Source organism: Trichosurus vulpecula, chromosome 4 (genome assembly GCF_011100635.1).
Source record: "Trichosurus vulpecula isolate mTriVul1 chromosome 4, mTriVul1.pri, whole genome shotgun sequence".
Lineage (NCBI taxonomy): Eukaryota > Metazoa > Chordata > Mammalia > Diprotodontia > Phalangeridae > Trichosurus > Trichosurus vulpecula.
Window position 1 is genome coordinate 185,242,553 of NC_050576.1, and position 27,750 is coordinate 185,270,302.

The 27,750-nt window shown below is 42.1% G+C and overlaps 1 protein-coding gene across 1 annotated transcript; it reads left to right on the forward strand.

The window, feature by feature from the left end:
- Nucleotides 1-3,258: 3,258 nt before the first annotated feature.
- On the forward strand, nucleotides 3,259-16,027 carry LOC118846962 (gasdermin-A2-like). The gene is made up of 9 exons (XM_036755621.1): nucleotides 3,259-3,487; nucleotides 10,463-10,646; nucleotides 11,373-11,532; nucleotides 11,714-11,811; nucleotides 13,185-13,264; nucleotides 14,037-14,233; nucleotides 14,393-14,477; nucleotides 15,330-15,403; nucleotides 15,809-16,027. Exons 1-9 carry the CDS (start codon nucleotides 3,259-3,261, stop codon nucleotides 16,025-16,027), a joined length of 1,326 nt encoding a protein of 441 aa, XP_036611516.1.
- Nucleotides 16,028-27,750: the final 11,723 nt, after the last annotated feature.

The window sequence follows — 27,750 nt, forward strand, 5'->3', positions numbered from 1 at the left end:
AGTGGATTTTCTGGCCCCATTGCAAGGTCATTGTCCTCTCAGCACTGTTTACCTTGTGTCTATGCCACAATGGCCTGGAGGAGGGCCAGTGTAACTATAAGGAGGACCAGTCCATAACCAGGGCTGTTTGACCAGGTCTCTGAAAGGTCCATGATGCTAGAGCACTCCACACTTCCACTGTAATGTCTGGCCCCAGCCTGTGTGGCTGAGCTCTCCTTTGTTTATGGCAATGTTATCCTACCCCCAAACCTCTCTTCTAGGGTCCTTTGCCCCCTTCCCTCTCTCCCCTCTCCCTTTTCCCACTTTCTTTCTCTCCCAGAGGGGCTTGTATTATTATTCCCTTTTCCTAGCCCATCCAGCACCCTTGCAATTGTGGTATTGTCTCTTCTCCTTTCACCTTGGTCTACTGATCTCTATGATTTGTCTAACACTTCATCAGATTTCACTGCTTAAACCACTACATCTTATCCCCTGTTTTACTTCCACCTTAATCCAAATGGACCAGGACTTCCTGCCCTGCTTCCTGAGACTGAGAAAAAGGGGCCGGTAACAGCCTTCAGATTCATATCCCCTTGAGTTGTGTGTGGGGGTGAGGGTTTGAATAATTTTCCGAATTTGACAAATGTCAAGAAACATGAACATTTCTATATACAAGGAATAGAAAAAAGATCACATTTGGAATCAAACCTGTTATAGCTTGCATTTTTAAAAAATGTGTGTATATGTATGTATTTGTATATGTTTATATAAAGTTCAACATTTTAGTTTCAGAACTGTCATTTCTTCTGAACCTCTTGCTTTCTTTTGTGCATTTAAAAAATGCTCCAATGAGCTTCCTTTCTTTCTTATTTTTGTTATCACTGTTAATAGTCCCACTCTTCTCCTGTCTTCCTTTAAAAACAACAAATAGTCCTTGTGTAACAAATAATCATAGTCAAGCAAAACAGGTTTACGTATTGCTCATGTCTGGAAATTTATGTCTCAAATCTACTCCAGTCTACTACCTCTCTGCTAATGTGCTACCAGTCACTGGGCAGTGTACTCCATTCATCCGTCCTCTGGAGTCATGGATGGTCATTGTTTTGACCAGAATTCTTGTCTTTCAGATCTGCTTTTCTTAACAGTGTCATAGTTACAGTAGAAATTGTTCAGTTCTGCTCACTTCACTTTGCATTAGAGCATAGAAATCTCCCCAGGTTTCTCTGAATACATCCCTGTATAATTCCTTAGCATGTGATAATCCATACTATCATTTATTCATCTGTTTCCCAACTAATGGACACCCATGTTGTACCAAATTCCACAGGCGAATCATTCATATTTTATAGCAACGAAGGCTGCCATAAATATTTTTGGACATCTGTGTCCTTTATCTCCTTTTTTTGGTCACTTTAGTGTATAAACCTCATAGTGTCCACTTGCGTTTAAAGGCTGAGATGGGGCCTGGGCCCCTGCCCAGGTTGCTTCTGCCCATATCCAACTGTTATTTAAATCTTTAAAAATCATCAACTGAATAAAAAGCTATACACAAAAAAAGGAATGAGGTCATCATGAAACCATGAATTTACTGTCTTGTGCATTTTACCGGAGGAACAAACTAACAGCCAATGAACACCGTATTTACTTTTGTCTCCATCCCCTCCACCTGACCTCCCTTGTCACTTTCACTAGTCCTTTTCATGTTTTGTTCTTCATATTTGCCATTTTATGGTGAAATAATCCATTATATTCACATAGTATTATTGATTCAGCCATTTTCCAGTAAATGGACACACTGATTTTTTCCATTTTCCCCCCACCCTCACAAATAAAACAGCAAAATTTCCAAATGTATTGCAAATAAAGTAACAAAATGAATCTGTTTTACATAGGTTCTTTTTTTTATCTTCATGCTATATTTAGGATAAACCAACCTTAGAAGTTGGACCCCAAGTCTTTCTGCCCCACCCAACAAATGGAGGAGGGGCCTCATTTAGCCTGCTTGTAACCTGTGGAAGTTTCATTTTTCTTTCTGGGCCTCCTTGAGACGGGCTAGCCAGGATCCATGCTAGACCTTCCAGAGTGAACAAATTTTTTGAGCACCCCCAACTACTGAGTAGCAGCCCACTGGTAAGTTCTTGAGGGACAGTGGGGTACAGGAAGGGAACATCAATGAATCCAGGAATCGACCATCAGGTGCCCTCATTAGGAACTGTTAAAAATGATTCCTGATGTCCTTGGGGTCATGGAATTAGGGAGATAAACCGGTGATTCTCAGAAATTCGACTGCAGCAAATACAGTTTGGAAAGGAGATGTTGGAAGTGACTTCTGGGATAGCTCACGGGAATGGAGATTAGGATGCCAGGAGAAAAGGCCATCCATATGGGGTTCCCATGACCAGGGGAAGGAAGTGACTAACAACAACGGTAAACATTTTTACAGCACTTGACATGTTTTTTAGATAAGGAAGCCATGATCCAGAAAAGTTAAGTGATTTGCCCACGGTCACAACTACTAAGTATCTGAGGGAAGTTTCAAACCCAGGTCTCTTCTGACTCCCAATTCCAGCCCTCTCACCTACATGTCACTCACTGAGCAATAGGCACCGGGAGCCTGTTGCAGGTGTTGGAAGGTGGCCCAGAGGGAACAGGTTTCAGGGAATTAGGAGAGTCCTAAGCCATGGAGGATATCCTGGAGAACTGGAAGGACAGATCTCTCCCCTCTTGGCTGAGGGGACATTTTCTGAAATCTGGGGGCCTCTGTTTGTAAACCTTGACTTTTAGGGATAAAAGAGATCTCTCCATTCCCAGCTCCTTGCTTTTCTTTCTTTGTCATCCTTTCTCTTTCAGTTTCTTTTAAGGAGCTACCTTTATGGTCATCTCTGCAGTAAAGGGTGTCCAAAGGTTGGCCAAACATTCCATGTAGGCCTATAGTCCGAATTGGTAAGGGGAGGGGAATAAGCATTTCTATGGGGCCCACTACCTGCCAAGCATCATGATAAGTGCTTTAATGTTGTTTAATTGTTGATCCTTACAACAACCCTATGAAGTAGGCACTGTTATGGTCCTCATTTTACAGTTGAGGAAGCTAAGGCAAACAGAGGTGAAGTGATTTACCCAGGGTCACACATGTCTGAGGCTGAATTTGAACTCGGGTCTTTCTGACTCCAGGCCCAGCATTCCTAGTTGCCTAGGGGCATTTATCTCTGGCAGTGCGGTTTCCCTGAATCTGGTCTCCTCCAGTACCCTTGCTGTTCCCCAACAGTTGCCTCACAGACAATGTCTTCCATATCTGAGATGACCACTAGAAGTGTGGTCCATAAACTGAATCAGAAGGGAGATCTAATTCCTCTTGACAGCCTCACTGACGTGAATGGATTCCACTGTTGTCCTCTCGTGTGCAAAAGAGAGCGCTTTTTCCCTTTCTTTAAACCTCGGTACTGGAAGACAGAGTTTACTGTGGATGACCTTCTGGAGGCCTCTGATGAGCTGGATTGTGTCTCCACCGGTCAGTGTGATGTTGATGTGGGTGACAGGGAGAGGGATGGGATGCTGAGACCAGGCATCTGAGCTGACAGCCGTATGTATGCCAGGCAATGGTCTAAGGCAAAAGTGAGATGTCACTTTCTACTGGGGAATGCAACATGTAAATATAAATATATACAAAATACACACAAAGTGAATACTTGGGGAGAAGGGGCACTAGTAGGAAGACCAGGAAAGACCTGGAAAAGGTAGGATTTGGGATGAGTCTTAAAGGAAATCAGGGATTCCAAGAGGCAAAGGTGAAGAGGGGGTGCATTCCACCTGTGGGAAACAGCCAATGGAAAGCCATGTTGGAGAAAGACAGAGGAGAGTGGTCATGGGCCAAGAATTATTATGGCAGGGTATATTTTGCTATGAGAAAAATCAATATATGAAAATCCAAGCTTATCCCCAAATCTGACTTGAAAATAATAATAATAAAATAATAAAATAACATTTCTACAGCACCTACTTTGTGCCAGGCACTGTGCTAATAATCCCTTCACAATTATTATCTCACTTGATCCTCACAATAATCCTGGGAAGTAGGTGATTTTAAAAAGGGTGCTTTTAGAAAAAGATGTGAGTTCCACCTGAACCTAAGAATCAACACTGGTACAATAGCAACATGTGGCCACATGGCCGCTACTTGGAGATCTCCAGTGAGGACAGACACATGGCCTCCACTGATGAACTATTCTGTATGAGGACAGCTCCTATAGTTTGGAAGGTTTTCCTTGTACTGAACTCAAATCTGCCTTTGCAACATATACCCAAATTTTTGGTTCTGCCCTTAGGGACAATGCAGGATGAGGCTACTCCCTCTTTCATAAGACTAAGCTTCAAATACCCCCAAATTATCATATTTTCCCTTCAGCCAAATCTTCTCTAGGCAAAACTTCCCAACTTTTTTCAAATGATTCTCATATGGCTTAAAATTTCTCATCCTTTCCCCTTCTTGGTCACATTTCCCAGGGCTCAACCCAGTTTGTCAATATCTTTTCTAAAATGGGATGACCTGGATTGAATATAATATAGTCTGACTAGGACAGGGTACAGCTAAGCTATTTTTCCTCATGCTTTGGGCTCTGTGCCTTTTTTAATGCAGGCTAAGATTACATCTGTTTTTGAGGGTCTGCCTTGTCACGCTGTTGACTCCTACTCAGCTGAGCCAATAGTCCACTAAATTCCCCGGATCATTTTCGTGGAAATTTGTCTAGCTGGACATGTAATGATGGAATTGATTTTTTGTATCTAAATGTAGAATATTACTTAACTGTAAGTATTGCTTCTTATTTAATTTAATTTTCTTAGATTCAGATCAGTGTTCTGGCCTGCTGAGGTCAAAACAGATAACTTTTGAGGAAAGGAGTGGGTGCAGATACCAGTATGAGAGTTATTGGATTCTTCATTTAACAAAAAAGTATTCATATTAAAACAGCTCCTATAATAGATTTTAAAATGTTTGTTATATATTTACCTCCTAAATAATTGGCTTGCCTTAGGTCACCATCTTCTCGAAGCCATCCTTCACATGTTTGCCAAGAAAGGCTTCCTAAGGCACATGTCTGATCATGTTACTCTCCTGCCTGAAACCTTTTGGTGGTTCCCTATAGTCAACAAGAAAAATCCAAGTGCCCAGCATTGAAAGCTCTCCACAATTTGGCTCAAACTAATCTTCCTTCCTTTCTCCCTCCCTCTCTCCTTCCCTTCCTTCCTCTCTCTCCCTCCATCCTTCCCTTCTCTTCCCTTCTCTTCCCTTCCCTTCCTTTCCTTCCTTCTTTCCTTCCTTCCTTCCTTCCTTTCTTCCTTCCTTCCTTCCATCCTTCCTTCCTTTCTCTCTCTTTCTTTCTTTCCTTCCTTCCTTCCTTTCTCTCTCTCTCTTTCTTTCTTTCTTTCTTTCTTCCTTCCTTCCTTCCTTCCTTCCTTCCTTCCTTCCTTCCTTCCTTTCTTTCTTTCTTTCTTTCTTCCTTCCTTCCTTCCTTCCTTCCTTCCTTCCTTCCTTCCTTCCTTTCTTTCTTTCTTTCTTTCTTTCTTTCTTTCTTTCTTTCTTTCTTTCTTTCTTTCTTTCTTTCTATCAGGAGGGCCGAGTTTATAATCTCAAAGAGGATCATAAACATGTCTGAAAGGTTCGGAACCGCCGGATATAAGAAACTCTCAAAGTAGAAGGCAGAAGAATCAAAACATTTATTTAGGCTCCACAGTAACCAACCCATGAACCAGAAGCCCCATTTTGATATGTTGATCAAAATCTTCCAGGCCCAATAAGTACGCCTTGCAAGAGTAACCAGGAGGCTACAGAGAAGCATGATTGCGTAAAGCAAAATCATGCTTCCCCCTCGATGGTAATAAGATTACCCACTGGCCTGAAGTCTTTGTTCAGCTTCCTCCCGTAGATCAGCTCTGCTACTGGCAGCTCCTGCCTCAGCTGTGTCTGTGTCTGTAACTGAAGCTGCAACTGAAACTGACGATGTAACGGTCGCTGTAACTGACGATGTAACTGTCGCTGGCTCAAACCGGAAAAGGAAAGAGAGCTCTTCAAGCTGTCCTCTCCCCTCTTATAGGGTTTTTGACATCATCAAGCTCCGCCCGAATGACCAGGGCCGATTGGTTCCTGAGTTGGCCCCTCCCCCTAGCATAGACATTAACACCTCCCCTCAGCCAGCCCCATGACTCATCACACAGGAAGTTCTGGTCCTGCCCCGGAAGAGCAAGCCCCAGCGTCCAGGGAAGCTCAATGAGGTAAGCTGAGTCATTCAAAGAAAACAAAGGCCATTCTGGTTACACTCCACCCCTTGTTATAGGATACATAATCTAATCAGCCATGTATCCTAGAACATACATTGTGATCCAATTACAAAGGAAACTAAAACATATCATTCATTATAAAGCAAAACATATCATTCAGTGACATTCCCAAACATTGGTTAACGATTCAAATGCGATCCACCCCTAGATCCCAGCAAAATAATCTCTTCAATCAATCATCCCCAAAACAATTATCAACAATTCAAATGTCCACCCCTAAATCCTTGTATCCATTACATAGGATCAATAATATCATAACAATAAAACAACACAGCAAGGATAACACAAAATAAGTAAACAGAACACTATCATCATTTCCACCCCCCCCTTGAACGATTGGGGCTCAAAATCTTGGGGTGAGGGGTGAAGGTCTCATTTTCCATAGCTTCTTCATGCTGAAATTGGATGTAGAGATGGCCCTGCCCCCAAAAAGTCCCATTCCAGAGGTCATTTCTTTAACAAGCTGGCAGGAATTCCAAGAATGCTACATGCTTAGGCAGTCACCGGAAAGTGCAGGGTGCTTAAGCCTGAAGGAAACAAAACTAGCAACAAGGTTAGCCAAAACAAAGGACAAAAAGAATAGACAAGTATGGACTATAATTCTTCAAATAAAATCATCTCAAGTTTGGTTGAGATTTCAGTTATGCAAAGATCCAACATCAGAGCCAAACTCAGGTGGGAAATGTTTCTTTTCAAAAGGAACATAATGAGGAAGCCAAGAGGATCCCACCCTAGATATAGACTAAGATTGTCCTCCCAGCCTTTCCCCAAATGTACAAGTTTTCATCCGTTGATCACACAAGGTCACCTTCACTCTGAGTGGCTTGTGGGCTTGCAGGAGCAGTTCTTATTTCCCTATCTCTCATGTTATCAAGTCCTCTATACATTCTGTATAATTCATTGGTTGGAATTCCATCTATCATTTCAAAACCTACCCCTGCTCTCAATAAAGCAGTAAACATTTCTTTCCTTGTTACTCTCCTTTGGCGCCAAGTTTGCTGGTTATTCACTCTTCTCTCTCGAGGAGATCTATCCCCTCCCCAGTCACCTAAGTCATGTAACTGTAAAATCTTATTTATCACTGTTGTAAGACGGCTCCCTACTTCTCCAAGTAATAAATTCAAAATTAGTTGTTTATAAGCAGGGGGAGCTGTCCTAATTATTAAATTCCTATGAGGCAGTTCCATTGAATCATTGTAATATTTGTCTGCAGTTCCTGTCATAATGGCAGTCTTCATTACCTCCTCCTTTAGTCTCATGATACAATCTCTAAGTGAATACCAGGGTCTGTGCTCAGTGGGCCACATAGAATCAGTAGCATATCTCTTATTGCATCCCACAGCGGCTAATGCCAACAGAGTAGTCCTGCTATCACCATCTCCTTGCTGATGATGTTCCCTAAAAGCTTGTTGAACTAGAGGATCATGGCTGATACCTATGAATCTCATGCAGTCTGTCCCATCTACTGATATTCCACCGGCCCCTTGATCACTGAGTCTTACCATCCAAGATATCAATGGTTCTCCTATTCTTTGGCTGAATCTACTCAAAATATCTGTGACCTCTTGCGGTGAGAAATCTTCCTGAATTTCCCTTGTAACTGAATCTTCACCTCGGGTTTCTGTCTTCCTCCTTTGTATGGGTCGAGCCCTTGTCTGATCATTTAACCATCTCCTATTCTCTGTGTGAGGCACATCCTGAACCCCAGTAGTGTTTTGTGCCTCAGCCCCTAACATTGTCTCATTCTCTCCCCACTCACTTCCTCTGCCACCATGGCTAGGACGAAGCAGGCAGTCAGGCTCTTTCTGGGCTGGGTTGAAATGCACTCTGGGCTTTTTTGGTCTCCTGTTGCTCTTAGCCACATTAATAGAAAAGTTCTCATTTGAGTCAGTTTGGTCTTCTGCTATCTGAGATTCCCCTTCTTCCTGTGGGGTAGGAGTGCCCCCATGTCTTTCACTTAATCTCAATCTTTCGTATACTAGCCGGTAGGCTGATAACACTATCCAGCTTTGCCTAGATAGTGATGCCCCTGACTGAATCCCAACTTCTCGTAAACACTTTTCCAAATCCCTAGGATCTCCTCTCCGTAGCCTTGGTTCCCAGTTTTCACAGGGTCCAGCTTTTTTAGCCAATTCTTTTGCTAGGGAGGAATAAAATGGATCCTCCCATCCTGGGATATTCATCTCTTCCTCTGAAATTGTTCTGCTTCTAAATAGAGATCTTATACCTAGCGATCCTGTTCGTGACGCCAAATGTATCAGGAGGGCCGAGTTTATAATCTCAAAGAGGATCATAAACATGTCTGAAAGGTTCGGAACCGCCGGATATAAGAAACTCTCAAAGTAGAAGGCAGAAGAATCAAAACATTTATTTAGGCTCCACAGTAACCAACCCATGAACCAGAAGCCCCATTTTGATATGTTGATCAAAATCTTCCAGGCCCAATAAGTACGCCTTGCAAGAGTAACCAGGAGGCTACAGAGAAGCATGATTGCGTAAAGCAAAATCATGCTTCCCCCTCGATGGTAATAAGATTACCCACTGGCCTGAAGTCTTTGTTCAGCTTCCTCCCGTAGATCAGCTCTGCTACTGGCAGCTCCTGCCTCAGCTGTGTCTGTGTCTGTAACTGAAGCTGCAACTGAAACTGACGATGTAACGGTCGCTGTAACTGACGATGTAACTGTCGCTGGCTCAAACCGGAAAAGGAAAGAGAGCTCTTCAAGCTGTCCTCTCCCCTCTTATAGGGTTTTTGACATCATCAAGCTCCGCCCGAATGACCAGGGCCGATTGGTTCCTGAGTTGGCCCCTCCCCCTAGCATAGACATTAACACCTCCCCTCAGCCAGCCCCATGACTCATCACACAGGAAGTTCTGGTCCTGCCCCGGAAGAGCAAGCCCCAGCGTCCAGGGAAGCTCAATGAGGTAAGCTGAGTCATTCAAAGAAAACAAAGGCCATTCTGGTTACACTTTCTTTCTTTCTTTCTTTCTTTCTTTCTTTCTTTCTTTCTTTCATTTTCCCAGTTAGAACTTGGTCTCTTGAGTTTTCTTTTTAATTTTTTCCAATTACTTTTTTTTTAACATTTTTTTCTTTTTAAATTTTGAGTTCCAAATTCTTTCCCTGCCATCCTTTTCTCCACCCAACCATTATGGCAAACAATTTGATACCAATTATACATGGGAGATCATGCAAAACATATTTCTCTATTAGCCATAATTTTTTAAAAGCAAGAAAAAAACAAATTGAGAAAATTATACTTCAATTTGCATTCAGAGTTCATCAGTTCCTTCTCTAGAGGTGGACATTTTTCATCATGAGTCCTCTGGAAATGTCTTGGATCATTGTATTGAGAATACCCAAGTCTCTCACAGTTGATCATCATTACAACAATTGCTATTACTGTGCACAATGATCTCCCAGTTCTTCTCACTTCACTTTGCATCAGTTCATATAGGTCTTGCCATTTTTTTTCTGAAACCACCTCCTCATCATTTCTTATAGCACAATAGTATTCCATCACAATCATATGCCACAACTTGTTCAGCCATTCTCCAAATGATGAACATCCCCTCAATTTCCAATTCTTTGGCACCACAAAAAGAGCTGCTATAAATATTTTTATACAGGTCCTATTTTTATATAGGTCCTTTTCCGTTTTCTTTGATCTCCTTGAGATCAAAGTAGTAGTATTGATGGATCAAAGGGTATGCACAGTCAAACCAACCTTTCCAGCCTCATTTAACATCATCCCTCTTCACACACTGTCTTTTAGCCAAGCTGGACTGCTAGCTGTTTCATCAAAATTTAAAAGGTATTCTTTCTCTCCATGCCTGGAATTAACTCCTTTCTTATCTCTGCCATTCAAATCCTTACCTTACTTCTGTGCTCAGCTCAGGGGCCATTTGGTTCCTTCTAGTCCATGGATTGACTCTATGACTCTTTAGGGACCCACATAGTTCCATTCTCCCACTCCCACCCCCCAACCACACCCATAATTCCCTCCAGGTATCCTTGCAGTAAGCATTCTTGGGAAAGTGGGATTGTAGAAGAAATAGGCTGTTTCAGTTGGTCCTTTCTGGGAAAAAGATAATGGCTATCTCTTGGTTCATCAGAAAACTATTATCTCTGCCTTCTCTTTCCTTTTTTCTCTAGAGGTGAAAGAGAAAAAGAATTATAGGACTGAGGACAATGTGAAAGTGAAGATGAAGATGAATATTACATTAAATATACCCCAAGTCACATCCTTAGATGAGGAAGCTGAGTTCTCTACAGTATGTGACTTCAAGTTAAAGTCCTTTGAGATCTCCCAGGAAGGGAAGGAGTTTTTGTCCCATTGGCGAGGCTGTGCCTTTGGGAAGGGAAAAGGGAGAGGCTTTTTTTGGTTGGGAGGTGGTCAGGAGTCTGCAGATTATATCATGGCTGACCATCCCTATTCTCCCCATAAGATCTTTACCCTGCTTCCCCCATAGGGCAAGTGCTACCAAGTGTACACCTTAAGGACCCAATGAATTTCACTAGGGATAACTAGTAGCCACATCTCAGGGGACCCCTGACAGCTTGGGAGTTTGAAATCTCCAGCTGGCAGGACAGCTGCAAGACCTGCAAAACCATCCCAAGTGGTCAAACTGGAATTGTAAGAGGCTCTTGCTTCTTGGGAAGGGAATGGGAACCCCATTCCACTTTTCTTCTGTGCTGCCTCTCTCAGATTGGGCCAGGCTGGTTCTAGATCTATGTATGCCCAAATCTGGAGTTGCTCCAGAAATGGCTTAGTTGACCTCAATGTTATAGAAAACCTCAGGTGAAGGAAAGACCTCAGATTGCCTTGCTCCCCTAACTTGACATCTGTTGCCTTGGGCTCCTCTTCCTTCAGGATTAGCCTGAGCCCAAAGAGGATTCCCAAAGGGGTCCTTGGCAATCCCTTACACCTCTTCCTTCTCAAAAGCTAAATTGGTTCCTAGTGTAAGTGGTTTCCCGGGTGGTAGAGTGATGCTAGTGAATCAGGCATTGTTTTGGAGGTTGAGCTCCCTCAACTTACACTCTGCCTGGTTGTCTCATTCTCTAGGAAGCTGAAGAAAGAGCAGCCTTCTCTACTGGAGACATTAAAGAAAGCAGGAGAAAATCTGTATATGGTGATAGAAACTGTGGAGCTGTCAGAGGAACAAAAAGTACTAAGAAAATATTTAATGGACACTTTGTTCCAGTGCCTGATGGGGAGAATACAGGTTAGAATCCTGGTGGAGGCGGGAGTGGGGGCGTGGGGAAGGATGACAAATAGTTCCCACCGGAAACTTCCAGGGGCCTTCAAGTCTCATTGTGCTCTGCCCTCTGTCTCTGCTCTGACCCTGTAAACATTCCCCGGTGAGGCCTTCTCTACCTCCTTTTAATCGTCACTTCTCATCCTAGGGACATATCAATCTCAACAGCACTGTCACCATCCCTTCTGGGAGTGCTCTTGCCTTCAAATTAAACCTGCTGGTCTTTGATGAGAAGTGCTGTACTAAGTAGAGGGGCCTTAGTGCCACCTTATAGACTCTGCTCAAGGGGGAGAGATTTGGTGCACAGGCAGGCATGGGGATCAAAGAGGAGGAGGATGGTGGGGAAGAAGAGGGGGTGGGCCTTTAGGATTCTGATCTGGACTTATCAGCATTGTGCCCCACAAATTACCTGTGACCACTGTGGGATCTACCCCATCCCTTTCAATAGAAAGCTACAGGTGGCCTTTCTAGAACTCTTTCAGGGAAGGAAGCTCTGAGGAAAAATCCCCTCCCAGTCTCCCATTGAGAGGCAGCTATAGGGGAGGAGGATACACCACAGGAAGGCCTGAGTTCAAATTCTAGCCTAGATCCTTATTAGCTGTGTGACCCTAGGTAAATCATTTAACCTTGTTGGTCCTTAGTTTCTTCATCAGCAAGATTAATCATAGAGTCATGATGTATATTTGATTGCAGGTTGTCTCCTCCATTAGATTGTAAGCAGGGGCTTGTCTTTTGCCTCTTTTTGTATCCCCAGGGCTTAGCACAGTGCCTGGCATAGAGTAGGTGCTTAATAAGTGTTTATTGATTAATTGATTATCACAAAAACCAAGTGTATCACAAATAGGAACTATTCTTGTTTTCTGTCTCTCTAGGAATTTCTCATTCTAATGATAAAAATTCCTTTCCTTTAGGTAAGTGTACCATTTGGATAGCTTCTCCCTACTTCTCTGCCCCCTTTCCTAGAAAGCCTATACTGGGGGTGGAGAACCTGCGGCCTTGAGGCCACATGTGGCCCTCTAGGTCCTCAAGTGTGGCCCTTTGACTGAATCCAAACTTCATAAATGTGTTCTGTATCTTATTTGATATAGTGAGGATGGATTCCTTTCAGGAATGGGTTGGCCTTGACCAGGTTGGGAAACCTGTGGTCTTGAGGCCACATGTGGCCCTCTAGGGCCTCAAGTGTGGCCCTTTGACTGAATCCAAACTTCACAGAACAAATCCTCTTAATAAAAGGATTTTTTTCTATAAAACGGACTCAATCAAAAGGCCACCCCGAGGACTTAGAAGGCCACATGTGGCCTTGAAGCCTCAGGTTCCCCACCCCTGGTAGAGAGATGCTGAACAACTCTCAAATTCTGTGACTCCATCATTGAGGGGATGATGAGACTTGGCCAATATAACGCAACAAGAAAAAAATACAATAAAGCCACTGTGCACAAGACAGACACAATTTAGGTAAGATTTAGTTCCTATTGTTGTGTCTCACCCTCAGTGGCCATTATTCTTTTTTGTTACAGAAAGTGAAAACGCCTCCAGATCAGGTAAGACTAAGTCTACCAGCTTTGAAGGAAGTTGGGCTTCAGACCTCAAAAGGGCCATCAGTGACCCCTGCAATCCAGGGGTGGGGCAGGAAGTCAGATCAATACCTCGCCCAAAACCCCTGGGGTGGTTCTCCTTGGAGACCCCAACTCCAGCAAGAGTGAGATCATCCTCTTCCTTGGCTCTCAGAACTGAGCAGGTCAGAGTTTTCTCACTCCTCCCCTAAAATACTCAGCCCAAGTGGCTGGGATGTGGGGCCCAGTGGGTTACACCCCAGTTAGAATGAAGTGTTGGGTTAATAGCAGTAAGGGAAACTGTCAAGGCTCTGAGCCTGCCACAAAAGGGGTGTTGGAGCCCTTGATGCCTGGATTCCTGGCAGAGGAAAATGAGTTGGGGGAGACAGCATGGTGGTGCTGGGATTCCTAACCTTTATCATATCATGGACCAGTCTGGTGGAGCTTATGGACTCCTCCTCAGAATAATGTTTTAAGATGCATTATATGAATAGGATTGCAAAGGAAACCAAGTATGTATCACAATTCAATGATCAAAATTTTTTTTACAATAATATTCCATCATAAAAATATTTTTTTAAAATCGAAAAAGTTCATGTACTCCAAGTTAAGAACCTTGTGGTAGTCGTGTTCTAGTTAGGGTGCTCAACTAGGTCAAGACCTAGACTCAAATCTTGCTTCAGACACTTGGTGTGTGTTTCTAGGCAAGTTGCTTAACCTCTCTGGGCCTCTGTGTCCTTATCTATAGAACAAGGGGGTTGGTCAGCCTCTAGGATCCCTTCGGGCTCCGGATCTGTGATTCAGTCATAAGTCAAGCAATTGAAGGGTTGAAGAGATGAATCCTCTGTCTAGAGCCCGAAGAAGAAACTACTCAAGGGTCTTAGGAAAGGGGCAGGCAGGCCTTTTCTCTGAATTTAGGATGGCAGACTAAGGAGCCCTCCCAGCCCCTGGAGAACTGCGGTGGTCTGCAGGAGAAGGACTTGAATTGGGAGCTTCGAGACCTGACAGAAAGGGAGTGGAAGGATGTGCTGGACTTGCTTAGGGGGTGTCTGCAGGATGGGGCACTGGGGGAAGTAGAGGAAAAGGTGAGAAGCCCCCCTCCCATTCCCTGCCCAGTTTGGCGAGCAGCAGGGCATGTGTCCAAGCCGAAGGTAGAATTTCAAAGAGCTCTTTTGTGGGATGATCAAGAGAATCACAGAGTCACACCCTTGTTTCCCCTCATCCTTCTCTTGACTACTAGGTAAATGTGACCTTTCTCATGGAAGAGGTAAGAGACCCTGAGCATCCTGTTTAATGACTGTGAGAGCTTCATGATGCGAAGGGGTGATGCCATACTGTATTTACTTGAGGCACTGGCAGGTAAGAAAAGGGTTGGGGTGGTATCTTGGGGGCAGTGGCTGATGAGGAGTCAGGTGGGCATTTATTTGGGGGCATTTAAGTAGAGCTGATTGTTCCTCCTGCCGCATCTTTGAATAAGCTGTTCTTTCACAGAGGTGAAGGGTGCCATTTCTGTTTTCCTCTTCTGGCTGGCCTCCTGGAGGCTGACACTGCCTCCTTCCCAACCCAGCCTAGGCACCTTGGTGGTACATTTGGTAGAGTTCTGGACCTGGAGTCAGGAAGGCCTGAGTTTGAATCCTCCTCAGACACTTACTATTTGGGTGATCCTGGACAAGTCAATTAACCTCTCTCAGCCTCAGTTTCCTCATTTGTAAAATGGGGATGATAATAGCCTTTACCTTATAGGATAGTTTTGAGGATCAAATTGTAAATCCTGCAGTGTTATGTATTGTTGTTTCAGTCACATCCAACTCTTGGTGACCCCATTTGGGGTCTTCTTGGCAAAGATATGCTAGTGGTTTGTCATTTCCTTCTCTAGTTCATTTTACAGATGAGGAACTGAGGCAAATAGGGTTAAGTGACTGGCCGAAGGTCTCACAGTTATGACGTATCTGAGGCCAGATTAGAACTCATGAAGATGAGTCTTCCTGGATTCCAAGCCCTGTGCCCTATCCACTGCACCACATAGCTGCTCTTAAAGTGCTATGTAAGTGCTACCTATTGTTATCATTATCCCAACTGGATGACTCCCCATCCAGCATTTCTGGGTGCCCCTCAAGAGTTTATTTATGATGCGTTCCAGCCTGTGACCTAATCTGGGAAGAAAGACTCACACCCTTTTCTTCTTCATCCACCTCTGCTCTCTGTCCACAGAACTAAAAGAGTTGCAACAGAAGCTGTTGGTTGTGATTGCGGAAGAGGGGCTCTCATCTGAGCCAATGGAGTTGGTGAGAAAGTCTGGGCCTCCTTGGGAAAGAGCTCTGAGGCTGGGGGATAGGGAGGAGAGGTGTGGAAAAAGAGCTGCTGCTGCTGCTCTTTCAAATAAAAAGGGGCTCCCTGGCTTGGTCAGAGGGAAAAAAAGCTCAGGACACAGCCCTCCTGGCTGCGTCTATCACTGGAGTGGGTAGGTATGCTCTAGGTGGGATTCTTGTATGGGTACAGATTGGATTAGGGACCTCTAGAGTTGAGGGAGCTGAGAAGATGCAGAAAACGGGGGAGGGGCAAGATAGAGCTTGGTCTCAATGTCTTTAAATCTAGTGGGCATCATAGAATCTTCAAGTTGGAAATGACCTTAGAGCTGGTCATCTTAGTCCAACTATTGCCTATATATAGCATAAATCCCTTTCTTCCAGGTGGAGGACATCCTAATGCAGACCTCCAAGAGTGGGCCAGGATCATTTTCTTTGAAGGCCGACTCGGTCACCCATACCCTTGTGAGAATGTGTGACCCAGAGTACAAGCTAGACCTCAGTGTCACCTGGAACTCAGAGACATATCAGTCTCTCTGTGCCCTCTACACAGCCCTTTCTGTCCTGCTTCTATTAGCTCAAAGTTCCAGTTCTGTGCTCTGATTTTGTTTCCTAGGGGTGGGTAATTTAAATTCCAAATCACCAGACTATCAATCAAAATAACTTCACATGATTTTATTCCAGAGAAGAAAATGACCAGAGACATACAGTAGTCTATCTTTTGTGCAGCAGACTGTAAGCTCCCTGAGGGTAAGGACTGTTTAATTTTTGCCTTTGTAATTAATCAATTTCACAAAATCTCAGAGTTGAAAGGGACTCTAGAAGTCACCTAATCCAACCTGTATCTTGAAGATATTAAGTTGATTCTGTATCTTTTTTATTGATCCTATTTACAGTTAATCGATCTTGCCCTATAACTACCTAAGTCTCTAAGTTCAGAAATTCAGCTGGCCTATAATAAGTTAAGTTTAGAAATCCAGTTCTCCTACTAATCACCATTCTATTCTTGCCTCAAGGAAATCTGCCATCCTTGAGGGATGCAGGTAGATACCAAGGGGTCTAGTCCACTATCTCTGATCTTAACAAGTGCACTCAAACACTGAACATTTCTTAGTCACAAGAGTTCAACTACTTCTCTGAGTTAGTTAAAAGAAAACCCGTTATCCTTTATAACTTCAGCTCCTGAAAAATTCCGTGACCTCTGTTTTGTTATCTCTGAAGGCCTACAAGCTGACCTGGTACATTTCCACAAGATATATTGTCCATTCTGGCCTGTCCTTGTACAATTAACTCCCTCCCAGGAGCCAGGGAATCTGCTATCCCCGATCCACTATCAATGGCCTTGGGATGCAGATAGGTCCCATAAATCAATCAAGCATTCCTCTAAGACAGAGACAGAAAGTTTCTAGCCCCATGTGAGTGTTAGTCCTCTCTTCTTAATGTAAACAGTCATGTTCTCACTCCCATGATGTTGCCAACCCCATAACTCACCTAACCAGTTCTGTTCTTTGTCCTATGCTCATATAAAGAAGTTGCACCTCTTTCTCTGGGTTATTGGCCTCACTGACCCACTTTATTAACAGGTTCACATCCTGTTAATAAATTGATAAAGCTCAGAATTCTGTGCCTCAGTTTACCTTTATTAAATTCTATTGAGACAACCAGAACGAGAATCCTGTCTACACTGTACTCAATGACCACCAAGCTTTTGCTTAAAGATCTCCTGCAAGAGAGCACCCCTTGGGCAGGCATGTAACAAGCATTTATTAAGCGCTTACTATATGCTGGGCCCTGTGCTAAGCACTGGGGATACAAATACAAGTGAAACAGGACAGTCTCTGCCCTCCAAGAGTTTTCATTCTAATGGGCATGGACAGTACACAAAAGGGAGCTAAAGAAGGTGGGGGTGAGGAACACATACAGAGGCATGGTGTTGAAGTCCAGAAAATCAGAAACACAGTTAGGTGGGGAATGAAGGTCGGCCAACCTAAAATGGAGCCACCAGGAGGGATTCACCAATGGGAGATTAGGGCCCCACGTGGCGTGGGAGTTCTAGAGTAAGAAGGCCGTGTGGGAGGATAGTTATTCCCACCTGAGGATGACCCAGGTGCTGAGGAAAATTCCTGGGTGAGACTTCAGCTGAATCTGCTGTTTGTAAGTCTAGAAAGTCAGAAGCACAGACAGTAGGGGGAATACCGCACCAGTCAACCCATTCATTCTGCTTTGGGTCAACTCCAGTAGTTACGAAGTTTTTACACATCCAGCCTACATCTGTCTGTCTCACGGCTACTCACCGCTCTTAGTTCTGTTGTCTGGGACCAACTGGAATGTACCAAATCCCTCTTCCATGTAAATCGACAAGAATTTATTAAGCATCTACTTTGTGTCCGGAATTGTGCTATAGGTACAATGTCCAAAATGAAACAATACCTGCCTTCAAGGAGTTTATGTTGGTGAAGTGGGGAGGGAAGGTGTGTTGTGGAGAGAAAATGTATTTGTGTACTGCATAACACTGGTAATTGTTAGTCACCTGCAAAACACTGACGAGTCTGGATCAGAACCAAGACCAGAATGAGTCTCTCAAAGCGCCAGTCTCCCCTGAGCTTCAGTTTCACATCGCCAGTTGCCTGTTGGACATTTCACACAATGTCCTAGAGATAGCTCCAATTCAACACGTTCAAACTAGGACTCATCTTTTCCCCAAAACCTTTTCCTTTCTCAAACTTTACTATTTCTGTTGAAAGCACCACCATCTTTTCAACTTTCCAGGTTTGTTACCTTGGCATCATCCTTGACGTCTTATTCCCCCTGGATCCCACACATCCAAACAATTGTCAAATCTTGCTATTTGTATCTCCATGACATCTCTCATATCCAACCCCTTTTCTCCAGCTTCCTTACTAGCTCTCTGACCTGGGCAAGCCACTGAACCTCTATTCTCTTCAGTTCCTCATCCATAGAATGTGCACATATGGGAGAAGGAAATGGCAAACCATTCCAGTATCTTTGCCAAGAAAATCCCATGGACAAAAGTCCGTGGGATCACAGACTTGGACACAACTGAATGACTCAACAAACTATATCCATAAATAGGTATACACACACACACACACACACAAATATGGGCTTTTCATTCTTGGCATTTGTATCCCCAGAGCCTAGCACAGTGCCTGGCATATAGTATGTGCTTAATAAATGCTTGTTGATTGACTGATATGCTTGTATTGAGAGGGGAAATTCAGAGATATTGTTCCTGAACCAACTTCCTAAGTAAAGCTGAGGGGTGAGGAGGGGAAGGGGGAGATGAGAAATTCTCTAGGGAGCCATGTTCCTGGAATCTAGTCTTCCAGCCAGAGAAAGGAAATTTCCTGGGCAGCAGCTTCAGCAGCTTTAGGAGATGCCTCAGGGTAATCCCAAATTTAGGAGTTGAATTCAAGGGTTCTGGCATCAGTCTCCAATAGGGAAAAGATTTCCCCAACTTTGTGCTCCTTAAATAATAAAAGGATAGACCTGAACTGAAGGACTAAAAGCTGTCTCTTGGGGAAAGGGTGAGGCAACAGATCTGGACCTTGCCAACTCTCGTTGCCACAGTTGTGAGTTTCTCAATCAGTGCAGGTCGGAGGTGAATGGGGAACTCTTGACCAGCAGCTCTTAAAATGTGCCTCTCTGTGGCTCAGTGACTGGAGTCATACAGACAAAGTTCTGTTCTGAGGCCTGACCCTTTGGGGATATAACCCATGACCTACAACCTCCCTCTCCCTAGGACTCTGGCCTCATTTGAACTGGGGCCAGAATTCCATGAAGGTCAGGTTCTTTGTCATTTTGCCCCCTGGAGTTAATCCAGGAAAATCTCCAAAATAAAGCTTAGGTATAGCTCTAAGTTTCCCCAAATGTGAGTAACAAGGTTCCCAACACCCACACAAGCATTTAATGTATATTATGGATATTAGGGATGGGACAGACTTTATTTCATCCATCACAGAAAATGCAAAAGACGCAAATGACTCGACATCCAAAAATGGAGACATAAAGTATACAAATGTGTGAGACTTTGCCTTTATTCTCCTGATCCAAAAGCACACTAGCATTTGGGGTCCTTAGCACAAGGCTGGCTGTGTCTGCCCCTCAGGATTCTACAGGTTTTTACCTACTATTTGCTGAAGCCTCCATTCTGATGTGTTCTCCCCACTACCAATCTCCAAGTAACACTTAATTACTTCCCTATATTGGCCCACTGATAAGTGCCTAGGCCAGAAAAAAAAGTAAAAATATAGCAGTGATTTGCTATACACAATTCTGCATCCTTTATTTTTTTGAATAATACTTTATTTTTTCCCCAATTACAAGTAAAATCAATTTTTACCAATTTAAAAATTTTTGAGTTGCAAATTCTCTCCCTCTTTCCCTCCCTTTCTCCTTCCCTGAGATGGTAAGCAGTTTGATGGAGGTTATACATGTGCAATCATGCACCCTTTATTAATTGCTAGTGGAAAATTAGAGCTTTTCTGGGCTCTCCAAGTATTTTTGTCTCTTAAGTCAAGGATCTCTGGAGTTACTCATGACTCTTGCCTAATCTGTCATCTCTATTTCCAATCTGATGTTACTCTTCTGATCCAGGCCATCAGATGTGTTTTTAAAAAGCAGCTTACAAAAAAGTAGCTTTGAATTAAGTAAACACCATTTTCCTACAGCTCAGTCCCCTGACAGACTTCCATTGTCCACTGAAGACAGCCATCCAGGAGTGAAGCAACAGCCCAATGCAACTTCAGGGTAAGTATGAAAGTAGTTTAGAACACTGCTCTAGGAAGGGGTGGGGGGAGGGAATAAGCATTTTCTATGCACCCACTGTGGGCCAGGCACTAGCTTAAGTGCTTTTTACAGATATTATCTCATTTGATCCTCCAGCAATCATGATATTCTTATCTTCATTTTATAGTTGAGGAAAGTGAGGTTAAGTGACCTGCCCAGAGATTGTTGTTATTCAGTAATTTCAGAGGTTTTCTTGGCAAAGATAGTGGAGTGGTTTGCCATGTCCTTCTCCAGCCCATTTTACAGATGAGTGAACTGAGGCAAACGGGTTAAGCAGTTCGCCTGGGATCACACAGCTCGTAAGTGACTGAGGCCAGGTTTGAATGCAGGTTTTCCTGACTCCAGACCCAGGGATCTATCCACTGTACCACGGGTTGATCTCTGGCTCTGGAGACTATCACCATCAAGACGACAAGGTACAATTATAGCAAGTGTGACATGTCTGTACATCCTTGTATTTCAAAAAAGATGGTAGGGAAGCAGGCAGGAAGCTGTGGCTTGACCACAAGAGATCAGAACAATGAAAACAAATGATAGTGTACAATGAGCACCAGAATTCAAAATAACCAGAGATAGGGGGCCACTTTCAATTCAGTGTCAAATAACAGATTACAAAAGAATTATTGTATTTTTAATTAAAAAAAAAAGAATTAAGGGAAAAGAAAAAAAAGACCTAAATTGTTAAATGACCCCCCTCTTGTCTGTTCATGATAAACTTGGATCACATCTTCTTCCTTCACGGCCAGCTCTTTTGGAAAATGATTATCTGCATTTGTTTGACCTCCAAAGAGAGACCTGAGTTCTTTGGAACATTTTGTTTTTGATAGTGTGATTCTTTGAGTTTCTTGAGATATGTTGTAATTTTCACTTTGAAGTAAGTTTCACTACTATCTGGCCCAATGATTTTGGGCTTAATTCCTTCTGTTTTCATCTCCTCCACCTTCAAATTCTCAGCAACTGGGTGGTACAGTGCATAGATTTCTGGACCTGGAGTTAGGAAGATTTGAGTTCAAATCCCACCTCAGACACTCACTACCTGTGTGACCTAAGCTAGTCACAACCTCTGACTACCTTAGTTTCTTCAACTGTAAAAATGGGGTTAACAATAGCATCTACCTCACAGGGCTGTTGTGAGGATCAAATGAGGTGATAATTTTAAAAGTGGTTAGCACAGTGCCTGGTACTTAACGGGTGCTTAATATACACTCTCTTCCCTTCCCTCCTCAGCTGAAGATGATGCTTCTCATGGGGTGGGGGGACAGAGGGGGAGGGTTGGGGGGGTGTAAGGGGTTGGGGTGGTAGTGGTGGAGGTGGGGGGTTGGGGGGGTGGAGTCTCGGTGTGATACCAGCTTCAGGAAGTTGAGATCTCCCTTTCTGGGACTCAGAAAGCTATCTCCCTTCCTCACAGCACAACACAGCAGCCACAAGGGACTTCCACATGGTTATCAATTTAAGCTGTTAAAGTCAGTTAACTTTTACAAAAGGATATTTGCTGAGAAGATATAGTAAGAACAGAAGCACAAATCATTCTCTCATTCTCTCTTCCTTGGGAATTTGTGACAGTGTTTGTTGTTCATCCTTTGTTCTGGAAGGAGACCAGTGCTATCACCGGTGATGTCTTAACTTGTCCATGAATTAATTTAAGTGAGGCAGAGTTGCAGCCTTACTCTCTCTTCAACAGTCATCAAAATCCAGTGGCAAGACAAAAGGATGACTGGCGATGGCCAGGATGCAGCCGATGACTGTGGCGCCTTTGCTGTCTGACCAAGATCTGAGCAGTTCACCTGCCTTTATGGCCATCCCAACATGTTGGAACAGATTGTTCTCATTCGTCCATTCCACCGGGTGTAGTCTCCACATTACATTCTTTAATGGTACTTTAAGTAGTGAGTAATTGTCCAAATAGGTTACAGAGATATTCCCTCTGTGACAACAAGTGTGTGCAGATCTGAAGCATCATTGGTTTGTTTCTGTAATGATTTGAAGCCATTATGATCACATGAACAACTTTGTATTCCTGCAGTGATTACATTGAATTCTGACCATTTCTGACCAAGTACAATGTGTTATTGCAGTTTTTCAACCTGTTATCAAATTGTTTCCAAAATATCCTAAGGGTTTAATACTCAAGTTTCAACCAATTCCCAACGGATGTTCTGACACCTGCACGTACGTTCATCTGTTCTGTGCATTGCATCAGAGTAGCATCCTCACCCCCTCTGTAACCCTGTAATTGTACCCCATCACCACATGATCAAGAAGTTGCTAATGTTTGTGTTCTTTAAGTGCAAATGTCAGGGTGTTTGAAAACCATGATCACTAGGCATGCACATTATTAGTCATCTTGAAATTATCATGGACCATCAAAAACAAACCTTTTATCAGTCAGTCATTCAATAAACATTTATTAAGTGCCAGCTATATACTAGGCACTGTGCTAAGTGCTGGGAATACAAAAAAAGGCCAAAGATAGTTCACTCCCTTGAGGAGCTCACAACCTAATGAATATTGCCTCTCATTGTAATAATAAAGCTGTTTTCTGACTTAAACTTATCCTTTGCTTAATTTATTGTTCTTTTATCTGATAGATTTTCAAATTAACTGGTCGGCAACTCCGATCAGTCATTCAGTAGAGTTTCTGTGAAAATGTAACTTGTGTGACAGTGGTAGAAGAGAGGAAAGTCCTCTGAAGAGATTCTGTGCAAAGGTTAGTTTATATATCAACATTGCTAAAAATGAAACAATATGCAATTGAACTGGAAGTACATTTATCATTTAAAATAGCACTTTATCAGCCAGGAGAAAAGTAAATATTCCAAATCATAACTAGCTATTCATTTACTAACTCAGAAAGCAGGGGAGTAGAGTATATAAATAATTTGGGAACAAGGTGGCACTGCCCTCAAGCTGACTGCCATGTGGCTCTGTCACATTACATTCAGAATGCAGGAGCTGTCTTTCTCAAAGTCTATAGTGTCTTCACTGCTCATCAGAGGGGCTCTTGTCTATAAATTTTTAGACTACTCCCTCCTCTCCACTCTACCCTCCCCAAGGTTACACAGTTCATGGCATCTAGGGATTGGTCCAGGGTTCAATATAGATTGAGGAGTAGAGCATAGATTATGATTCCAAATTTCTGAAACTCTTTCATCTCTGAGCTCGAGCCCCCATCCTACACTTGGGGAACTTTCTGTTCTCAACCTATCAACTTCAGTCATAGGCTCAATTTATTTAAAATTATTGTTCTCTTTTGTTATTATAAATCTAACAAATGTCAACCAATATCACCTCCATATACAAATATAATGAGGGACTAGAACAGGGGTGGGGAACCTTCAGTTTCGAGGCCACATGTGGCCTTGATGCCATAGGTTCCCCACCCCTGGGCTAGAACATGTGTAAGTCTTTTCTGAAGCCTATTTCCAGAACAGTCACCATGACATATAGTGGAAATTCTCAGAGATACTTTGGAGCATGTGTAGACATTCAGTATCTGGTTTCTAGTCTGGTAACTATATGGAAGAGAGCAGCCATTTTGATTGTAGTTTTAGAACCAGAATGGAAGATGCCTTCAAAAAGGCTAAAAAAACTTGCTCATTTCTCTAGGATCCTGAAAATCAGCGTATCCAAAAACAAAACTCTCTGAGTCCCCACCAATGCAAAGAGCCCAGTTTTTGTCTTGCATGAGTTCCTCTCACAATCCCAGATTCAGATCAGCTACACTTCCTCTCAACGATCCAGGGGTAACCCTGAGGGAGTAGAGTGTCTCTTCTCTAATGCTATTGACTCAACCCCTCCACTCCCACTGATTATGCTTCTCCTTCCCCCAACATCCCCCATTCTTAACCTCTAGAAACTAGAGTTCCAGGTCCCTTCAACCACTTAACATCAATTAAATTTTAGACTGGGATATTTACTTTGAAAATATTGCAAGAACAAAAGTATAAACATTCCTCCCCAAGACCTCTGAGGCAGACTGAGGTATCTCAGTCTCTGGAGAGAGTAGATTCAGACTTAGCATAGTTTGGACATAGAAGTGGTCCTTTCAAGTCTGGGCATCTGGATAAGACCTCATGTCAGCTACTGCTGGGCTAGGTTCTAAAGTTGCTTCTCCATGCCCAGGGCATCATTACTGTGGCTGGTTGCAAAGCCTCAAACGGACTCAACTCCTAGACTCCCCAAGTCCTAGACAACTGGATGCTCAGATGCCCACACTCCTTGACATCTCATTTTCCTGACCTTTTAAATTCACAAGGTGGAAGCCTCTTAATTCCTTTACCTAAAACAAAAGAACAAACACCAAGGCTCATTTTCATGGGTCTACATCTTTGGAGGGAGAGGGCCCAAGGCCTTTGCCCTTTCGGTTGTTTCTCTGAATTCTGGATAGAAAATACACCAAGAAAGAAAAAAAATGCTGAGGTCAACTAAGGTCTTTTGAAGGTGCCTCGAGTTCTGATGCTGCAAATAAAGTCAACCAAAGAGGCTGCTGCCCACCACATGGTTACCAGACCAGAACCAGTTACAGAGTTTCTACATATATATCATGATACTTCTATTACAAGTCATCACAGCTCTTTTGGAAGCAAGTTCCCTCAACTCTTCAATGTACCATCAGAGGTACTCTGTGCATGTGTCAATCCCCTCTTTCACAAAAAAAGAACAGAAAAAAGAGAGTTCCACATGAAGTAGCAAATGAATAGACATATAGAGCTTGCCTTTTTATAGAAGGTTGTAACAGTTTGGGTATAGCAGTTCTGAAACCGTCCTGTTAGCCTGTGCCTTACTCCGAACTTCCTTCTGCTTTCTTCTTTGCTCTTAAAAAAATTCACTATCTTTTATTTTCCTCTTTTATTATTATTTTTTGCATTTCTCTTACTAATGCTCTCTCCCACCCACAATTTTCTCCTTGGGAAAAAAAAGTAAAAGTGGTCTCTTGTTACAATAAGTATAGTCAAGCAAAACAAGCCCACATATTGGCTGAAAAGTTACGTCTCATTCTGCACCTCTAGTCCATCACCTCTCTGTCAAGAGGTGGGAAGCATGATTCATTATTTATCTTCTAAAATCATGGTTGGTCATTGAATCTGTCAGTCTTGAAGTCTCCCAGAGCTGTTTGCCTTTACCATGTTCTAATTATTGTGTAAACTGTTCTAGTTCTGCTCACTTTACTCTGTATCAGATCACATAAATCTTCTAAAGTTTTTATGAATCCATTCCTCTTGTAATGTCTTACAGAACAATAACATTCCATTACATTCATATACTATAATTTGTACAGCCATTCCCCAATTGATGGACGCCAACTTCGTTTCCAGCTTTTTGCTACTACAAGAGTGTTGCTATGTTTTCATATATATGTATATGCCCTTTTCCTCTTCCTTTGATCTCCTTGGTGAATAAGCCTAGTGGTGGCATTGCAGTGTCAAAAATTATGCTCAGTTGGTTCCAAACTGCTTTCTAGAATGGCTGGACCAATTCATAGCTCCACCAATGACAATTTATTAATGTGCTCCCTCTTTATAACCCCTCCAACAGCTGTTATTTTTAAAAACTTGATCAGCTGTGCCAATAGGATAGATTTGAAGTGAACTGCAGAATTTTAATTTGCTTTTCTCTCATCATTAGTGACCGGACATAGTTGTTGATAGCTTGCCTTTTTTTTCTTTTGCGAATTGCTTGGTTATGTCCTTTGGCCATTTATCTATTACATTTTTTTTATCTTATACATTTTTATCAATTCCATATACATCTTAGATTTCAGACCTTTATCAGAGATGTTTGCTTTAAAGATTTTTACTTAGTTAACTGTCTCATTTTTTTATCTTATACATTTTTATCATTTCCATGTACATCTTAGATTTCAGACCTTTATCAGAGATGTTTGCTTTAAAGATCTTTCCTTAGTTAACTGTCTCATTTCTAATTTTAACTATGTTTTGTTTGTGCAAAACATTTTCAATTTTACGTACTTCAAATTGTCCATTTTATCTCCTGTGATCATCTCTTACTCTATCCCTTGCTTGATTATAGATTCTTTCCTTTTCCATAGTGATGAAAGTTATCTCCTTCCATGTTTGTCTAATTTGTGTATGATACGACCCTTTATATCTAGGTCACGTTTAACCTTGGAGCTTGTCGCGATATGTTGTGTGAGAAACTGGTCCAATCCCATTTTCTGCCAGATTGCTTTCTAGTGTCTCCAGCAGTATTTGTTGAATAGTGAGTTCTTATCTCAGTAGTTGGGTCCTTGGATTTATTAAACCCTATGCTACTATGTTAGCTTCTGGATCTTGTGCACCTGTCTAATCTGTACCACGGATGACTTTTTAAAATTTTTTTAACCAATACCAAATAGTTCTGATGATTGCTATTTTGTAGCATAGTTTTGAGATATTACTGCTTCTTCCTTCCTATTTTTAAAGTTGTTTCTTTTGAGATTCTTGACCTTTCTCCCCACCTCCATATGAATTTTGTTACAGTTTTTTCTATCTCTGTAAAGTAATTTGTTACTTTGATTGGTATGGCACTGAATCTTCAAATTAATTTAAGTAATATTGTCACTTTTATTATATTAACATGGCTCAGCTATGAACAATATCTCCTGCATTTCAGTAAAGATTTGCATTCATATAATTCCTATGTGCCTTGGTAATTAAGCTCCCAAGTATTTTATGCATTCTGTAGTCCTTTTAAATGAAATTTCTTTTTTTTCTTTTCCTATTGGGGTTTATTGCAAGAAACAGAAAGACTGATGATTTTTGTGGGTCTATTTTGTATTCAATAACTATACTGAAGTTATTTCAATTCATAGTTGCTTAATTAATTTGTTTCAATTAATTTTCAGTTGAATCTCTAGGGTTCCCTAAGTAAGCCATCACATCATCTGAAAAAAGTGATAATCTTGCTTCCTCTTTGCCTAAACTTATTCCCTCACTTTCTTTTTCTGTCTTAGTACTATAGTTAGTATGACTAAAACTATATCAAATGATAATGGACATCCTTGCTTTACTTTCAGTCTTACTGGAAAGGTCTCTGGCATTTATCTATTACAGATAATGGTGGTTCTTGGTTTTAGATACATGTTATATATGATATAAAGGAAAATTCCATTTGTTTCTTTGATTTTAATATATTTTTAGAGCAAATGAGTGATGCATTTTGTTAAAAGATTTTTCTGCATCCATTTTATATCTATTCACATAATTATGTAATTTTTGTTTTTGTTATCAATACATTCTGTTATATTTATAGTATTCCTAATATTGAAGCAACCTTGCATCTGATATAACTCTAACTTAGAGTGTTGAAATATGTTGCTGTCCCTATTTTGATAATATTTTATTCAATATTTTTGTATTGATAATCATTAGGGATATTGGTCTATAGTTTTACTTCTTAAGTTATTTGGTCATTATATTATCTTCAAATGCCCTTGTCAATCATGATTTATTATGTTGTGGACAATAAATTATGTGCTTAATATTTCTGCTTTTCTGCATTTGTTTTTGAACTGATAC